This window comes from Oncorhynchus clarkii, chromosome 2 (genome assembly GCF_045791955.1).
Source record: "Oncorhynchus clarkii lewisi isolate Uvic-CL-2024 chromosome 2, UVic_Ocla_1.0, whole genome shotgun sequence".
NCBI lineage: Eukaryota > Metazoa > Chordata > Actinopteri > Salmoniformes > Salmonidae > Oncorhynchus > Oncorhynchus clarkii.
In genome coordinates this window covers 56,992,181-57,007,178 of record NC_092148.1, presented here as the reverse complement: position 1 = coordinate 57,007,178, position 14,998 = coordinate 56,992,181, and the positions used below count along the sequence as shown (strand labels likewise).

The 14,998-nt window shown below is 42.5% G+C and overlaps 1 protein-coding gene across 2 annotated transcripts in view; it reads left to right on the top strand.

The window, feature by feature from the left end:
• LOC139370368 (transmembrane protein 117-like) overlaps window positions 1–9,500 on the top strand; it is a 67,572-nt gene extending 58,072 nt beyond the window's left edge. The window contains exons 7-8 of one of the 2 annotated variants that reach the window (XM_071109816.1): window positions 1,356–1,485; window positions 5,907–9,500. In XM_071109816.1, coding sequence (XP_070965917.1) covers window positions 1,356–1,485; window positions 5,907–6,583 — 807 coding nt within the window. In that variant the 3' untranslated portion in view covers window positions 6,584–9,500. The remainder of the gene's footprint in view (window positions 1–1,355; window positions 1,486–5,906) is intronic. The other variant, XM_071109810.1, reaches the window with a different exon arrangement.
• Window positions 9,501–14,998: the final 5,498 nt, after the last annotated feature.

Here is a 14,998-nt window from a genome sequence, read left to right as displayed (position 1 = left end):
TACTTGTGTATTGATTTTAAGAAAGGCATTGATGTTTATGGTTAGGTTCGCGTTGGAGCAACGACAGTCCTTTTTCGCTAATGCGCACCGCATCGATTATATGCAACGCAGGACACGCTAGATAAACTAGTAATATCATCAACCATGTGTAGTTAACTAGTGAGTATGATTGATTGATTGATCGTTTCTTATAAGATAAGTTTAATGCTAGCTAGCAACTTACCTTGGCTTCTTACTGCATTCGCGTAACAGGCAGGCTCCTCGTGGAGTGCAATGTAAAGCAGGTGGTTAGAGTGTTGGACTAGTTAACCGTAAGGTTGCAAGATTGAATCGCCGAGCTGACGAGGTAAAAATCTGTCGTTCTGCCCCTGAACAAGGCAGTTAACCCACCTGTTCCTAGGCCGTCATTGAAAATAAGAATGTGTTCTTAACTGACTTGCCTAGTTAAATAAAGGTGTAAAAAAAAAAAAAACGGCCATTCCGATTAATCGGTCGACCTCTAATGTAAACCTCTGACCCACTACGAATGTGATGAAGGAAATAAATTGTTTTCTCTACTGTTATTCTGAAATTTCACATTCTTAAAATGAAGTGGTGATCCTAACTGACCTAAAACAGGGAATTTGTACTAGGATTAAATGTCAGGAATTGTGAAAAACTGAGTTTAAAAGTAGTTGGCTAAGGTGTATGTAAACTTCTGACTTCAACTGTACATGTAGGTAGAATTATTTAAGTGACTATGTATAGATAATGACAGAGAGTAGCAGCGGAGTAAAAGAGGGGGTGGGGGGGCAGTGCAAGTAGTCCATTTGATTAGATGTTCAGGAGTCTTATGGCTTGGCAGAGAGACCTGTCTATGACTAGGGTGGCTGGAGTCTTTGACAATTTTTAGGGCCTTCCTCTGACATCGCCTGGTATAGAGGTCCTGGATTGCAGGAAGCTTGGCCCCAGTGATGTACTGGGCCGTACGCACTACCCTCTGTAGTACCTTGCGGTCGGAGGCCGAACAGTTGCCATACCAGGCAGTGATGCAACCAGCCCTCAATGGTGCAGCTGTAGAACCTTTTGAGGATCTGAGGACCCATGCCAAATCTTTTCAGTCTCCTGAGGGGGAATAGGTTTTGTCGTGCCCTCTTCACGGCTGTCTTGGTGTGCTTGGACAATGTTAGTTAGTTGGTGATGTGGACACCAAGGAACTTGAAGCTCTCAACCTGCTCCACTACAACCCCATCGATGAGAATGGGGGCGTGCTCGGCACTCCTTTTCCTGTCGTATGCAATGTGTTCATGTGTTTGTACCTGTCCCTATTCAAATAAACAATAAATAAAATATAGTCTATTGGTATGTGTTTTCAGGACTGGGAGTTCCCTCAGTTCATGGGCGACCTTGATATGAACCTGCCTGGCATGTCCACCACACAGCTCAAGTTCAAACTTCCTGTGTGCAAGAGCATCTTCAAAGAGGAGTACCACATTCATATCACAGGTACGGACATTACCAAGCAACATGTATTACATACAAAACATACTATACTTTTTCCACATTTTGTTACGTTACAGCCTTATTCTAAAATGTATTAAATAAAATACAATTCTCGTCAATCTACACACAATATCCCATATTGACAAAGTGAAAATAGGTTTTTGGAAAATGTTGCTAATTTCTTAAATACAAAAAAACAGAAAATTCACATTTATATAAGTATTCAGACCCTTTAGTCAGTACTTTGTTTTTTATTTTTATTTAAACTTTATTTAACTAGGCAAGTCAGTTAAGAACCAACTCTTATTTACAATGACAGCCTACCTACCAATTGTGCGCTGCCCTATGGGACTCCCAATCATGGCCTGTTGTGATACAGCCTGGGATCAAACCGGGGTTTGTAGTGGCGCCTCTAGGACTGAGATGTAGTGCCTTGGACGGCTGCACGACTCAGGAGTACCTTTGGCAGCGATTACCCCATAATGACAAAGCGAAAACAGGTTTTTAGAAATTTTTGCAAATGTATTAAAAATAAAAACAGAAATAGTTTCTTAAGTATTCAGACCCTTTGCTATGAGAAATTGAGCTCAGGTGCATCCTGTTTCCATTGATCATCCTTGAGATGTTTCTTCAATTGATTGGACATGATTTGGAAAGGCACACACCTGTCTATATAAGGTCCCACAGCTGACAGTGCATGTCAGAGCAAAAACCAAGCCATGAGGTCGAAGGAATTGTCCGTAGAGCTCCGAGACAGGATTATGTGGAGGCACAGATCTGGGGAAGAGTACCAAAACATTTCTGCAGCATTGAAGGTCCCCAAGAACACAGTGGCCTCCATCATTCTTAAATGGAAGAAGTTTGGAACCACCAAGACTCTTCCTAGATCTGTCCACCCGGCCAAACTGAGCAATCGGGGGAGAAGGGACTTGATCAGGGAGGTGACCAAAAACCCGATGGGATGGTCACTCTTGAGGAAGCTCCAGAGTTTCTATGTGGAGAAGGACAACCATCTCTGCAGCACTCCACCAATCAGGCATTTATGGTAAAGTGGTCAGACGTAAGCTACTCCTCAGTAAAAGGCATATGACAGCCCACTTGGAGTTGCCAAAAGGCACCTAAAGGACTCTCAGACCATGACAAACAAGATTCTCTGGTCTGATGAAACCAAGATTGAACTCTTTGGCCTGAATGCCAAGCGTCACATCTGGAGGAAACCTGTGCATTAAGCTGTGGGCCTGTTTTTCAGCAGCAGGGACTGGGATACTAGTCAGGATCGAGGGAAAGATGTACGGAGCAAAGTACAGAGAGATCCTTGATGAAAACCTGCTCCAGAGCACTCAGGACATCAGACTGGTGCGAACACATCTGGAAAGACCTGAAAATAGCTGTGCAGAGGATCTGCAGAGAAGAATGAGAAAAACAAATACCTGTATTCAGGTGTGCCAAGCTTGTAGCGTCATACCCAATAAGACTCGAGGCTGTAATTGCTGACAAAGGTGCTTCAACAAAGTACTGAAGAAAGGGTCTGAATACTTATGTAAATGTGAATTTTCAGTTTATTGTATTTAAGAAATTTGCTAAATTTACAACAACAACAAAAATTGCTTTTCATTATGGGGTATTGTGTATAGATTGATGAGGGGAAAAAAACTGAATTGAATACATTTTAGAATAAGGCTGTAATGTTACAAAATGTGGAAAAAGTCAAAGGGTCTGAATACTTTCCCGAATGCATTATATCTGCCCAATTGATTTAGATGGTATAGAGGTATACCCCTATTATTTAAATGTTTTCACTCTCTATCTGGCCAGCTGTGCTGGTTGCACCATGACACTAAGATGAAAAGAGATCAGATACACCTGTTGTAACATGTCTTTTTCATCCCACCAGCAGTTCTTGTTTCTGACATCCTCTTCCCCCCTGCTGAGGTGTATTGTGCCTCAATCAAATCAAATGTTATTTTTTGTATGCTTCGTAAACAACAGGTGTGGACTAACACAGTGAAATGCTTACTTACTTCCCAACAATGCAGAGAGAAAGAAAATAGAGAAATAATAGAAGAGTAAAACAGGTCATAATAAAAATACTAATAGTTGGATAATAGATCCAATGAGTAACAATAACTTGGCTATCCATATACAAGGGGTACCAGTACCGAGTCCAGGTTTGTAATTGAGGTAGATATGTGATGAGTCAAAAAAGGCAGTGCAAAAGAGTCAATGCAGATAGTTAAATAGTTCACCAAATAGACTAACTATTTAGCAGTCTTATGGCTAGAAGCTGTTCGAGGTCCTACTGTTGTTTCCAGACTTGGTGCATTGCCATGCAGTAGCAGAGAGAACAGTCTATGACTTGGGTGGCTGGAGGCTTTGACAATATTTAGGGCCTTCCTCTGACACCGCCTGGTATAGAGGTCTTGGATAGCAGGGAGCTTGGCCCCAGTGATGTACTGGCCGTCCGCACTACCCTCTCTAGCGCCTTGCGGTCGGATGTTGAGCAGCTGCCATACCAAGTGGTGATGCAGCCAGTCTAGATGCTCTCAATGATGCAGCTGTTTTTCTTTTTGAGGATCTGAGTGCCCATGCCAGTCCTGTAGTCCACGATTAGCTCCTTTGTCTCGCTGACGTTGAGGGAGAGGTTGTTGTCCTGGCAGTCTCTGACGTCTTTCCTATAGCCTGCCTCATCATCATCAGTGATCAGGCCTACCACCGTTGTGTCGCCGGCAAACTTAACGGTGGGGTTTAAGTCAGGCGGTGCCACTCAGTCATGGGTGAGCAGGGAGTACAGGAGCACTCATAAAAAATTGTTGAAGGCTGAGCTGTAGTCAATGAACAGCATTCTCACATAGCTGTTCCTCTTGGGAAAGATCAGTGTGGGAAAGAGCAGTGTGGAGTGCAATAGAGATTGTGCTCCACACTGTTTATCTATTGGGGTGAATTGGAGTGGGTCCAGAGTTTCTGGTATGATGGTGTTGATGTGAGCCATGATCAGCCTTTCAAAGCATTTCATGGCTACAGATGTGAGTGCTACGGGGCAGTAGTCATTTAGACAGGTTACATTGGTGTTCTTGGGCACAGGGACTAAGGTAGTCTGCTTGAAACATGCTGGTATTACAGACTGAGTCAGGGAGAGGTTAAAAATGTCAGTGAAGACACTTGCCAGCTGGTCAGCGCATGCTTTGAGTACGTGTCCTGGTAATCCTTCTAGCCCAGAGGCCTAGTGAATGTTAACCTGTTTACAGGTCTTACTCACACCGGTTACGTGATCACACAGTCAAACATATTCTCAGAGAGTACACTCTTCCATTTAAACCATCACCCATGTTTCATTACGTTCCACAGCATGCTCCCAGGGACAACCATCAAAGTGGAGAGAAACGAATGTTCCGGTGCTAAATGTTAAACTGTTCAAACGCTCCCTGATTTACACTAGGTTGTTAACCCTAATGCATCGCACACTCATTTAGCATTATGTTAAATGGTCTAACACTATGTGACTGCTTTGACTAAAAGCTTATCAACAGTGTTGCGTCTCAGGAAAGGGAGGGAATGGTGTCACATGTACCCAGGGAATCATCTGCCTTTAGATAAGTAAACCTGGAGAGTCTGCTACCATTACTGTAATGACCTCATTTCATTAAGAGTCCATGTTGGACCTATGTTAGAGGAATTTACTTCCTATATGTTAATTAACCAATTCAATTGTGACAAAGCAAAATACTTTGTCCACTTATAAGAATTTGTTAGGTTCTTATTTGCATAAAATTGACAAAGATCAGTCTCAAAATGAATCTGTAGCGTTTAATCCCGAGAGCGCTGCCCATAATCACATGTACATTAGTTTACATATCACACATAACGTTTTTACGAAAATTACGAAAATGTCCCTCCTCCTCCTCCTCCTGGATCATGACAAAGCTGCTTTTCAATGAAATTCCAACACATACACATTGCTTATCTTCGGCTACCATATGTTACACAATCTACTGCACGCCCAACGATTTCTCCCCTCACTGGTTGGGGACCAGACATCTTTCCTGTTGTTAGTTTCACTGTGGTCACGAGTTGTCTGTTGACCCTTCCTCTTGGCCTATGTACCAACAGACAACAGACCACTCTGTGAATTATAACTCTACGCCAAATGTATTCATTATTTAGTCATTATTGATAAAAATCCTTCAACAACCTAGTACCTGCAAATGCCTTAACATACATACTGTCTGTCTTTCTGTGTTTTGTGAGTTGATTACCTTGAATGAATTAGATTCATAAAAGCTTTATAATTACTCCCAACAGTACAGCAATCAGTGAATGAAAGGACATGTCAAAGTCAGCTTGGGCACAAAACAATATACAATTCATCTATATTTTTTTCATAAAGAAGTTACTGTAACTGCCACACCGTTTCTTTCTCCCTGCAGGTAAGTGGTTCAACTACGGCATCATCTTCCTGGTGTTGATCCTGGACCTGAACATGTGGAAGAACCAGATCTTCTACAAGCCCTACGAGTACGGCCAGTACGTTGGTCCAGGGGAGAAGATCTTCACCGTGGAGGAGCCCCACACGCTGGGTGACTTCAACCGCAGCACGCTCACCTACAAGTGGCGCTCCAGCAACGTAGATCCACTGACCAACCGTTCGTATGTCCATCGGGACATGTTCCTGCACAGCCGCTACGTGGGCGCCAGCCTGGACATCAAGTGCCTGGCCTTCATCCCCAGTCTGGCTGCCTTTGTTCTCTTTGGCTTCTTCATCTGGCTGCTGGGACGTTTCCAGGACAGCGAGACCTTCCCGGAGAGCCAGGTGGACAAGACGTACGAGAGGATTAAGAGGAAGTCTCCGTCGGAGTATAGTAAGGACATGGGGGTCACGCCAGAGGAGGTGCACATCTCTATGAGCGAGACGCTCAAACGTTCCGGAACCCCCATGCTGCTGTCAGTGGACGGGCACTTGGCTCCACACACCGCCAGCTCCACCAACTCCATCTCGCCTGTTTCCACGGAGACCCAGGAGACGCACCCCAGCATAGTCATTGACAGCGCGGAGACGGGAGAACCAGCGGTTTCCTTTGAAGTCAGTAAACTGTCACCGCCCTGACCTTACTGCCCTTAGGGAAAATACTGCCATTGTCTGCTGCTGACAGACACATAGCCTGAAGGGAGGGCACGAGACCAGAGAATAGAGACTAAACCCAAACTGAAAGACAATTTCAGTCCAGATCTTTTCAGTCTGGGTGGATATTGAACACAACACTGATTGAGTGTTCCTACAGCAGAGGATGTAGCTACACTGGCCTCTTGGGTTCTTCTGGACTATTTGGTTTTGCGACCAGTCTTTTTGTAAGACCGTGTTTTTAAGATCTCTAAGGTGACACCAACACAATGACAAACAGGTTCTTTTTAACCTCCCTCACTGCAAAGTCATATTGTCAACATGGTGCTATCGCTTGATTTGACGTTTTTCTAATAGCACGATGTATTTTCTTATCGTGACGCATTTTGGTGCCTATGTGGGAGAACTACTTCTACAGTCGATCGTGACCTCGGGACTATAAGGCTCTATCGGCGCAAAGAATAGTTCTGAGATATTGAGCATGAAAGTTTTCACATTCCAGATCTCAGAACTGTTTTGTAGTGAATTCTTCATTCATAACCTATTAAGGTTCTCACCTTAAAGGTACCTAAATTGCAGAGTACCAAAATCCTAAGACATTTGTAAATCTTTTTTTTTTGGGGGGGGGGGGGGGGGGGGGGGGGGGGGTGCAAACGCAGATAGAACCTTATGGTTCTGAGATGTCTATCTGGCTTCAGCCATAAGATTCTATCTGCCACAGAATGTTGCAATTATTTCAATTTCAAAAGAAAAGTACAATCATGTAAGGATTAAATAAAGAGAATACCCTTCTTTCCAATCACATCATCAAATATATGAATTAATGTTCATCACACATCTGATAAACTGATAGTTCACTAAAATGACAAATACAATATATCCTAATAGCATCATTGCTCTGGATGAGTAAACGGACATATTTTTCTGGTCTCTGACACCCAAAGTCAATAAACTACTTCCTAGTTATCAATCAAATGTGTTACTGTACGTTAGTCATTTTGGTGAAATACTCCTTCCATGGAGGTTTTTCGTATTGATATAGAACAAGATATAAACAGCAATGCCTCTCCAATGGGCCTTAAACATGGTCTAAGGCTCCTGTGTTTATTTTTTATTTTTTTTACCATAAAGGGCTTAAGTGATGGCCATTCTTCTGTAAAAGTGATGAAAAAAATCAGTCATTGCAAAAGAGGACCAGAACCTATGATATCAATAATCGAGGACTTTGGGCTATAAGGTTCTATCTGCAAAATGTATGGTTTTAAGATAATAAGTATTTTTCAAGTCCCAGATTTCAAGACTGTTTTGTGATGTCTTCCTCTTTCATGACTCAAAAAGTATATCACCTTACTAACAATAGTTTTTGATTGACAACCCAGTCTTGTGTGATTGGATTGCAGATAGTACCTTACAGCGCCAAGTTCAAAGGTGTTTGCGCAGATAAAACCTTCAGATATTCTTTCCATGGTGAATGGACTTTTTCACAAATCAGACATATTTGACATGTGAAGGACCTAAAGTGCAACTCTTTTGTGAATAATTAGTTTAAAACCTTATAGTCCCAAGGTCTCGTGATGCATGACACCCAATTGTCATGGCTAGTTTATTGTAACACTGCAGTTTTACAGCTGAAGAGGTGGCCTTGATAACCCACATCCACTAAAGGACCCACGTCCAAAATACAGTATTATAGCTTACAGTCTATAGCTGCAGCAAAACAAATGATGTCTGATAGTATGTGTCTGTCTTGTTCATTTTCAGTGTTTCACTTGACTACGTTTACCCTTTCAGACTTCATGACTGATTTATCAATTCATTTGTCATCCTTGATAAATCTCACATATCCCATCTTCATGCCTTTATTTTCTTGTAGTCATAGAAATGACTGGATTGCTAAGCCTCATGATGATGGTGATAATAATACTATCATGATGACCTATTTATTTTCTGGATGTAAGATAGCTCCTAGGCATCATCTATTTTCAAATAACAAACAAAGTCACCTCATGGTCGCTTATCTATCTGGTAATTATACTCAAACAAATGCAAATGAATGAAAGGTAATTTGCCCTTGGCCTGGTAAATGTGCTTTTGTTATACAAGGGGGGAGAAGTTCACCAAATCTAACTGCTGCACCTAATTGCTGCACCCATATCATATACCCCAGCAGTATACTGTATGTACCACAATTACGACCCTGGTTCAAAGCCAGTATTGGGGTCATGGTTTGGTTTGAGAAGGACACATGGAGACCTATTTACTTACAGCTGACAAGCAAAAGATAGTGGGAGATTTTCTGAGTTGTGAAAGTTGTTATATCACATACGTTAGGTGTGTAACTACTGTATACCAATGCTCTGTTTTTGAAGTGTTTTCTAACAATGCCTTTGTGTGTGTGTGTGTGTGTGTGTGTGTGTGTGTGTGTGTGTGTGTGTGTGTGTGTGTGTGTGTGTGTGTGTGTGTGTCAGAGAGGGTGAGGATGGCCAATTCTGTAAAGAGGTCAATGTAGTCAACATAAGTGGTGTATGACCCTTGGTTCAGTGATCCCCCTCTACACTTTACAGATCAAAGTCCTCCATTACAGCTCAACTTATTTCATTTTGGAGATATGGCTGTGCAACAGGCAACACATTGCTAAGTGTATGGGGCAATGGCTAAATGAGTGTGTTTATCTCACTTTAAGTAATCTAGTGATATATTTGTAATGTATTGTGCTGAAACTGAATGTTCCCCCTGCTGTTATACATGGTATTGTATTGCATAACTGACAGATAGTTTGCATCCTTGTGTGTGTGTGTGTTGTGTGTTTTTTAATAAACAAAGGATATCTCTTTTTAACATGTTGGCTACAATAAATGTCCGTTGAATAATGCTATAAATAAAATGAATACATTTTGCTACAGGCTAGTGTGACGTGCCCTTAATTATACTTTATGGGGTTGACAAAGAATATCCATGTGAGATACACTACATGACCAAAAGTGCTTGTCGAACATTTCATTCCAAAATCATGGGCATTAATATGGAGTTGGTCCCCCCTTTGCTGCTATAACAGTCTTCTGGGAAGGCTTTCCACTAGATGTTGGAACATTTTTGTGGGGACTTGCTTCCATTCAGCCACAAGAGCATTAGTGAGGTCGGGCACTGATGTTGGGCGATTAGGCCTGGATCGCAGTCGGCGTTCCAATTCATCCCAAAGGTGTTAGATGGGGTTGAAGTCAAGTTCTTCCACACTGATCTCGACAAAGAGCTCTAGAGTTCCACTGTGGAGATGGGAGAACCTTCCAGAAGGACAACCGTCTCTGCAGCACTCCACCAATTAGGCATTTATGGTAAAGTGGCCAGACGGAAGCCACTCCTCAGTAAAAGGTGCATGAAGGCCCACTTGGAGTTTGCCAAAAGTCACCTAAAGACTCTCAGACCATGAGAAACAAGATTCTCTGGTCTGATGAAGCCAAGATTGAACTCTTTGGCCTGAATGCCAAGTGACACGTCTGAAGGAAACCTGGCACCATCCCTACGGTGAAGTGTGGTGGCAGCGTCCAGAGCTTGAGAAGATCTGCAGAGAAGAATGGGAGAAACTCCCCAAATACAGGTGTGCCAAGCTTGTAGCGTCATACCCAAGACTCAATACTGTAATTGCTGCCAAAGGTGCTTCAACAACGTACTGAGTAAAGGGTCTGAATACTTGTGTAAATATCATATTAAAACAATTTAAACAATTTTATAATAAGGCTGTAAAGGAACAAAATGTGGAAAAAGTCAAGGGGTCTGAATACTTTCCAAAGGCATTGTATAGTGTAGAATGAGGTTGTGTATCTGTTACAATGCTGAAACTAGTTTACATTTTACATACAGTAGTGTAGATATAATGCATAGTGACACTGTTGCTATGCAACTCCTCAGGTCAACTCCATGCAGGTGCTGACCCAATTACATGCAATATGTAAGATATTAGTTAATATATTAGTATTAGTACTGTATCTACACAAGGTATGATGAGAGATACTGTAATGGTAGTATCTACACATACATACAGTGCCTTGCGAAAGTATTCGGCCCCCTTGAACTTTGCGACCTTTTGCCACATTTCAGGCTTCAAACATAAAGATATAAAACTGTATTTTTTTGTGAAGAATCAACAACAAGTGGGACACAATCATGAAGTGGAACGACATTTATTGGATATTTCAAACTTTTTTAACAAATCAAAAACCGAAAAATTGGGCGTGCAAAATTATTTAGCCCCTTTACTTTCAGTGCAGCAAACTCTCTCCAGAAGTTCAGTGAGGATCTCTGAATGATCCAATGTTGACCTAAATGACTAATGATGATAAATACAATCCACCTGTGTGTAATCAAGTCTCCGTATAAATGCACCTGCACTGTGATAGTCTCAGAGGTCCGTTAAAAGCGCAGAGAGCATCATGAAGAACAAGGAACACACCAGGCAGGTCCGAGATACTGTTGTGAAGAAGTTTAAAGCCGGATTTGGATACAAAAAGATTTCCCAAGCTTTAAACATCCCAAGGAGCACTGTGCAAGCGATAATATTGAAATGGAAGGAGTATCAGACCACTGCAAATCTACCAAGACCTGGCCGTCCCTCTAAACTTTCAGCTCATACAAGGAGAAGACAGAGATCAGAGATGCAGCCAAGAGGCCCATGATCACTCTGGATGAACTGCAGAGATCTACAGCTGAGGTGGGAGACTCTGTCCATAGGACAACAATCAGTCGTATATTGCACAAATCTGGCCTTTATGGAAGAGTGGCAAGAAGAAAGCCATTTCTTAAAGATATCCATAAAAAGTGTCGTTTAAAGTTTGCCACAAGCCACCTGGGAGACACACCAAACATGTGCTTCTACACCTGCATTGCTTGCTGTTTGGGGTTTTAGGCTGTGTTTCTGTACAGCACTTTGAGATATCAGCTGATGTACGAAGGGCTATATAAATTGATTTGATTTGATTTGATGTGGAAGAAGGTGCTCTGGTCAGATGAAACCAAAATTGAACTTTTTGGCAACAATGCAAAACATTATGTTTGGCGTAAAAGCAACACAGCTGAACACACCATCCCCACTGTCAAACATGGTGGTGGCAGCATCATGGTTTGGGCCTGCTTTTCTTCAGCAGGGACAGGGAAGATGGTTAAAATTGATGGGAAGATGGATGGAGCCAAATACAGGACCATTCTGCAAGAAACCTGATGGAGTCTGCAAAAGACCTGAGACTGGGACGGAGATTTGTCTTCCAACAAGACAATGATCCAAAACATAAAGCAAAATCTACAATGGAATGGTTCAAAAATAAACATATCCAGGTGTTAGAATGGCCAAGTCAAAGTCCAGACCTGAATCCAATCGAGAATCTGTGGAAAGAACTGAAAACTGCTGTTCACAAATGCTCTCCATCCAACCTCACTGAGCTCGAGCTGTTTTGCAAGGAGGAATGGGAAAACATTTCAGTCTCTCGATGTGCAAAACTGATAGAGACATACCCCAAGCGACTTACAGCTGTAATCGCAGCAAAAGGTGGCGCTACAAAGTATTAACTTAAGGGGGCTGAATAATTTTGCACGCCCAATTTTTCAGTTTTTTTATTTGTTAAAAAAGTTTTAAATATCCAATAAATGTCGTTCCACTTCATGATTGTGTCCCACTTGTTGTTGATTATTCACAAAAAAAGACAGTTTTATATCTTTATGTTTGAAGCCTGAAATGTGGCAAAAGGTCGCAAAGTTCAAGGGGGCCGAATACTTTCGCAAGGCACTGTACATTTAACACAGCCCTGTGCATGACATTAGGCACTAGATGTGCCTTTTTCTCGCTAAGGACCGGTTTAATTCTACATGAGTACATGTATTCTTGTATAGTTTCCAAAGATACAGACAATGTCAAACCTTGGGGGTGACTGAGGTGTATGATAATGCATCTAAAAGGCAAACTGGGCAGTCAAACCATCAACGAGGCACTCTACAGTGTAGGTCGGTGGATAAGGGAAACTGCTAGAGGGCTAGGTCTTACGCTGAAGCCTTTCCCAGTCTGCCACTGCGGTGAGAAATGAGACATTGATTTTTCAGAATATGCAGTAAGTGAAGGAACACAGTAATGTTTGGGGTAAGAAAAGTGGGACGTCTGTGCCCAAGTTGTGTTCTCCCAAAATGAGATTGTTACTGCAATGGGTAAAGTAGGCCCTTCTGTAAATGATGAATAGTCACCAACTTTGCACGGAATTGCTGCTAACACATTTGTGTTCAACTTTAGGTGTGTTAACAGTGAGTCTCCTGTGAATCTATCAGTGGGAACCAGGGACAGTTTCTCCTGAGATTGACTGGCCTAAAGACAGTTTCAGTCTGTCAGCTATGTCTGCCGCTGTGGGTGATGTTATCCCTGCCTGATTCCTACTGTGCCTCAGATGCTTAACAGTGGGACGGGAGGCTCAGACTAGTCCCTGAGTAGCCAACATCCAGTCACTTGTTCGGAAAAGAGATTTACAGACAAAAAAAGTATTACACCGGTTTATTTCTTCTTGCTTCCTTTTCTTTGAAACGGAGAGGCGGCAAGAGTTCATTTTTATCAGCTAGGCCTGAGGGATTTGTGTTAAGCAATGGTGGTGGCATACCGTGGAACGAATACCTTATACTTATGTAGCAGAGGTAGTTTCCCAGCTAGTATAGCTTTGAGCAATATTGGCACTACTGTAACTACTTAGTGACAACACCTGCTGGGAAAATCCAAAATGAGTGATTTCAGCTTTAGTGTACTCAACCATCTGCCAAATAGTCACATCCTTACAGTACATACTGTATATCATATCTAGTTAATGGAGGCTGGAGCCGGACATGTTAGTGCTAATTGGTGGATTTGCTACACATAGCAGAGTCAGCACTGTGTTGGATTTACATAAGAACAAATTTGCCAATGAATAATTAAAGAGTTGAGGGTGAGCCTCTGCCGCTCCTTCTGACACACAGAGAATATTAACCAGGTCCCCTACAGAGAGGAGTCAAGCTACTGTAGCATTCTACACTGTACGTCCTAGACCTATGAAATGGTTCAATAATGTTGGATGACTGACCTGCAATACATTACCCTTCGGATGCACTGAGAGTCGTCAATGTCAACTAACACGCATGTCGTAAACTAATGGTTTACAAAGGCTACAGTGTTTACAGATCTCCGTGTACAACTATTGCGCTGCTCCACTGCCTTAGTCCTCCTGCCTTTACCAAACCCAATGACATGAGTGTCCATTAATAATGAACACAGGACAGGCAGTAATGTGGCCACCCTGTGGGTGGAGACATCTGTTGCGGTGGGTTTAACCCCGCCATGGAAAATTGGACATTTAGGAACCAGCTGGACAACCACTCTGCCCCGCTGTGCCACAACCCCTGTGCCCCTGGCAAGGAGCCACCACCGGCTAGGAGTCACTGGACCAAAGCCTGCCAGATGGTGCCCTTGCCAATGTGCTACCAGCCCCTCCAGACAACCCATGCACACACACGTAGACGCACATATAGTGGCAAGAAAATGTATATGAACCTTTTGGAAATACCTGGATTTCTACATAAATTGGTCATCAAATTTGATCTGATCTTCATCTAGGTCACAACAATAGACAAACATAGTGTGGTTAAACTAATAACACACAGATTATTGTATTTGTCTTGTCTATATTGAATATATAATTTAAACATTCGGTAGGTAGGTTGGAAAAAGTATGTGAACCCCTAGGCTAATGACTAAGCTAATTGGAGTCATCAGTCAGCTAACCTGGAGTTCAATCAATGAGATGAGATTGGAGAGATTGGTTAGAGCGGCCTTGCCCTATAAAAAACACTCACATTCTGTCCCGCCCTGATCTGTTTCACATGTCTTTGTGATTGTCTCCACAACCCTCCAGGTGTCGCCCATCTTCCCCATAATCCCCTGTGTGTTTATTTATACCTGTGTTTTTTGTCTGTCTGGGACCAGTTTGTCTTGTTTGTTCAAGTCAACCAGCGGTTTCTCAGCTCCTGGTTTTCCCCAGTCGCTATTTTTCCCCTCGTCCTCCTGGTTTTGACCCTTGCCCTGTCCTGACTCTGATCCCATCTGCCTGAGCCTGCCCGACATCCTGTACCTTTAGCGCCACTCTGGATTTTCGACCGCTGCTGGCTTTGACCTGTCGTTTGCCTGCCCCTGTTGCTGCAATAAACATTGTTACTTCAACACAGTCTGCACTTAGGTTTTTACCTGAGACCTGATAAGTTCACATACTTTTTCTTTCCACTGTATATGGGTGCTACACACACAAGTTTACAGAAGGCTGTATTCATCTTTTGACAGGTCAAAAGGGGAGAGAGAGAGGTGTTAATGTAAGTAGCTGCGGCTTGAGAAACTCAGGGAATTAGCTG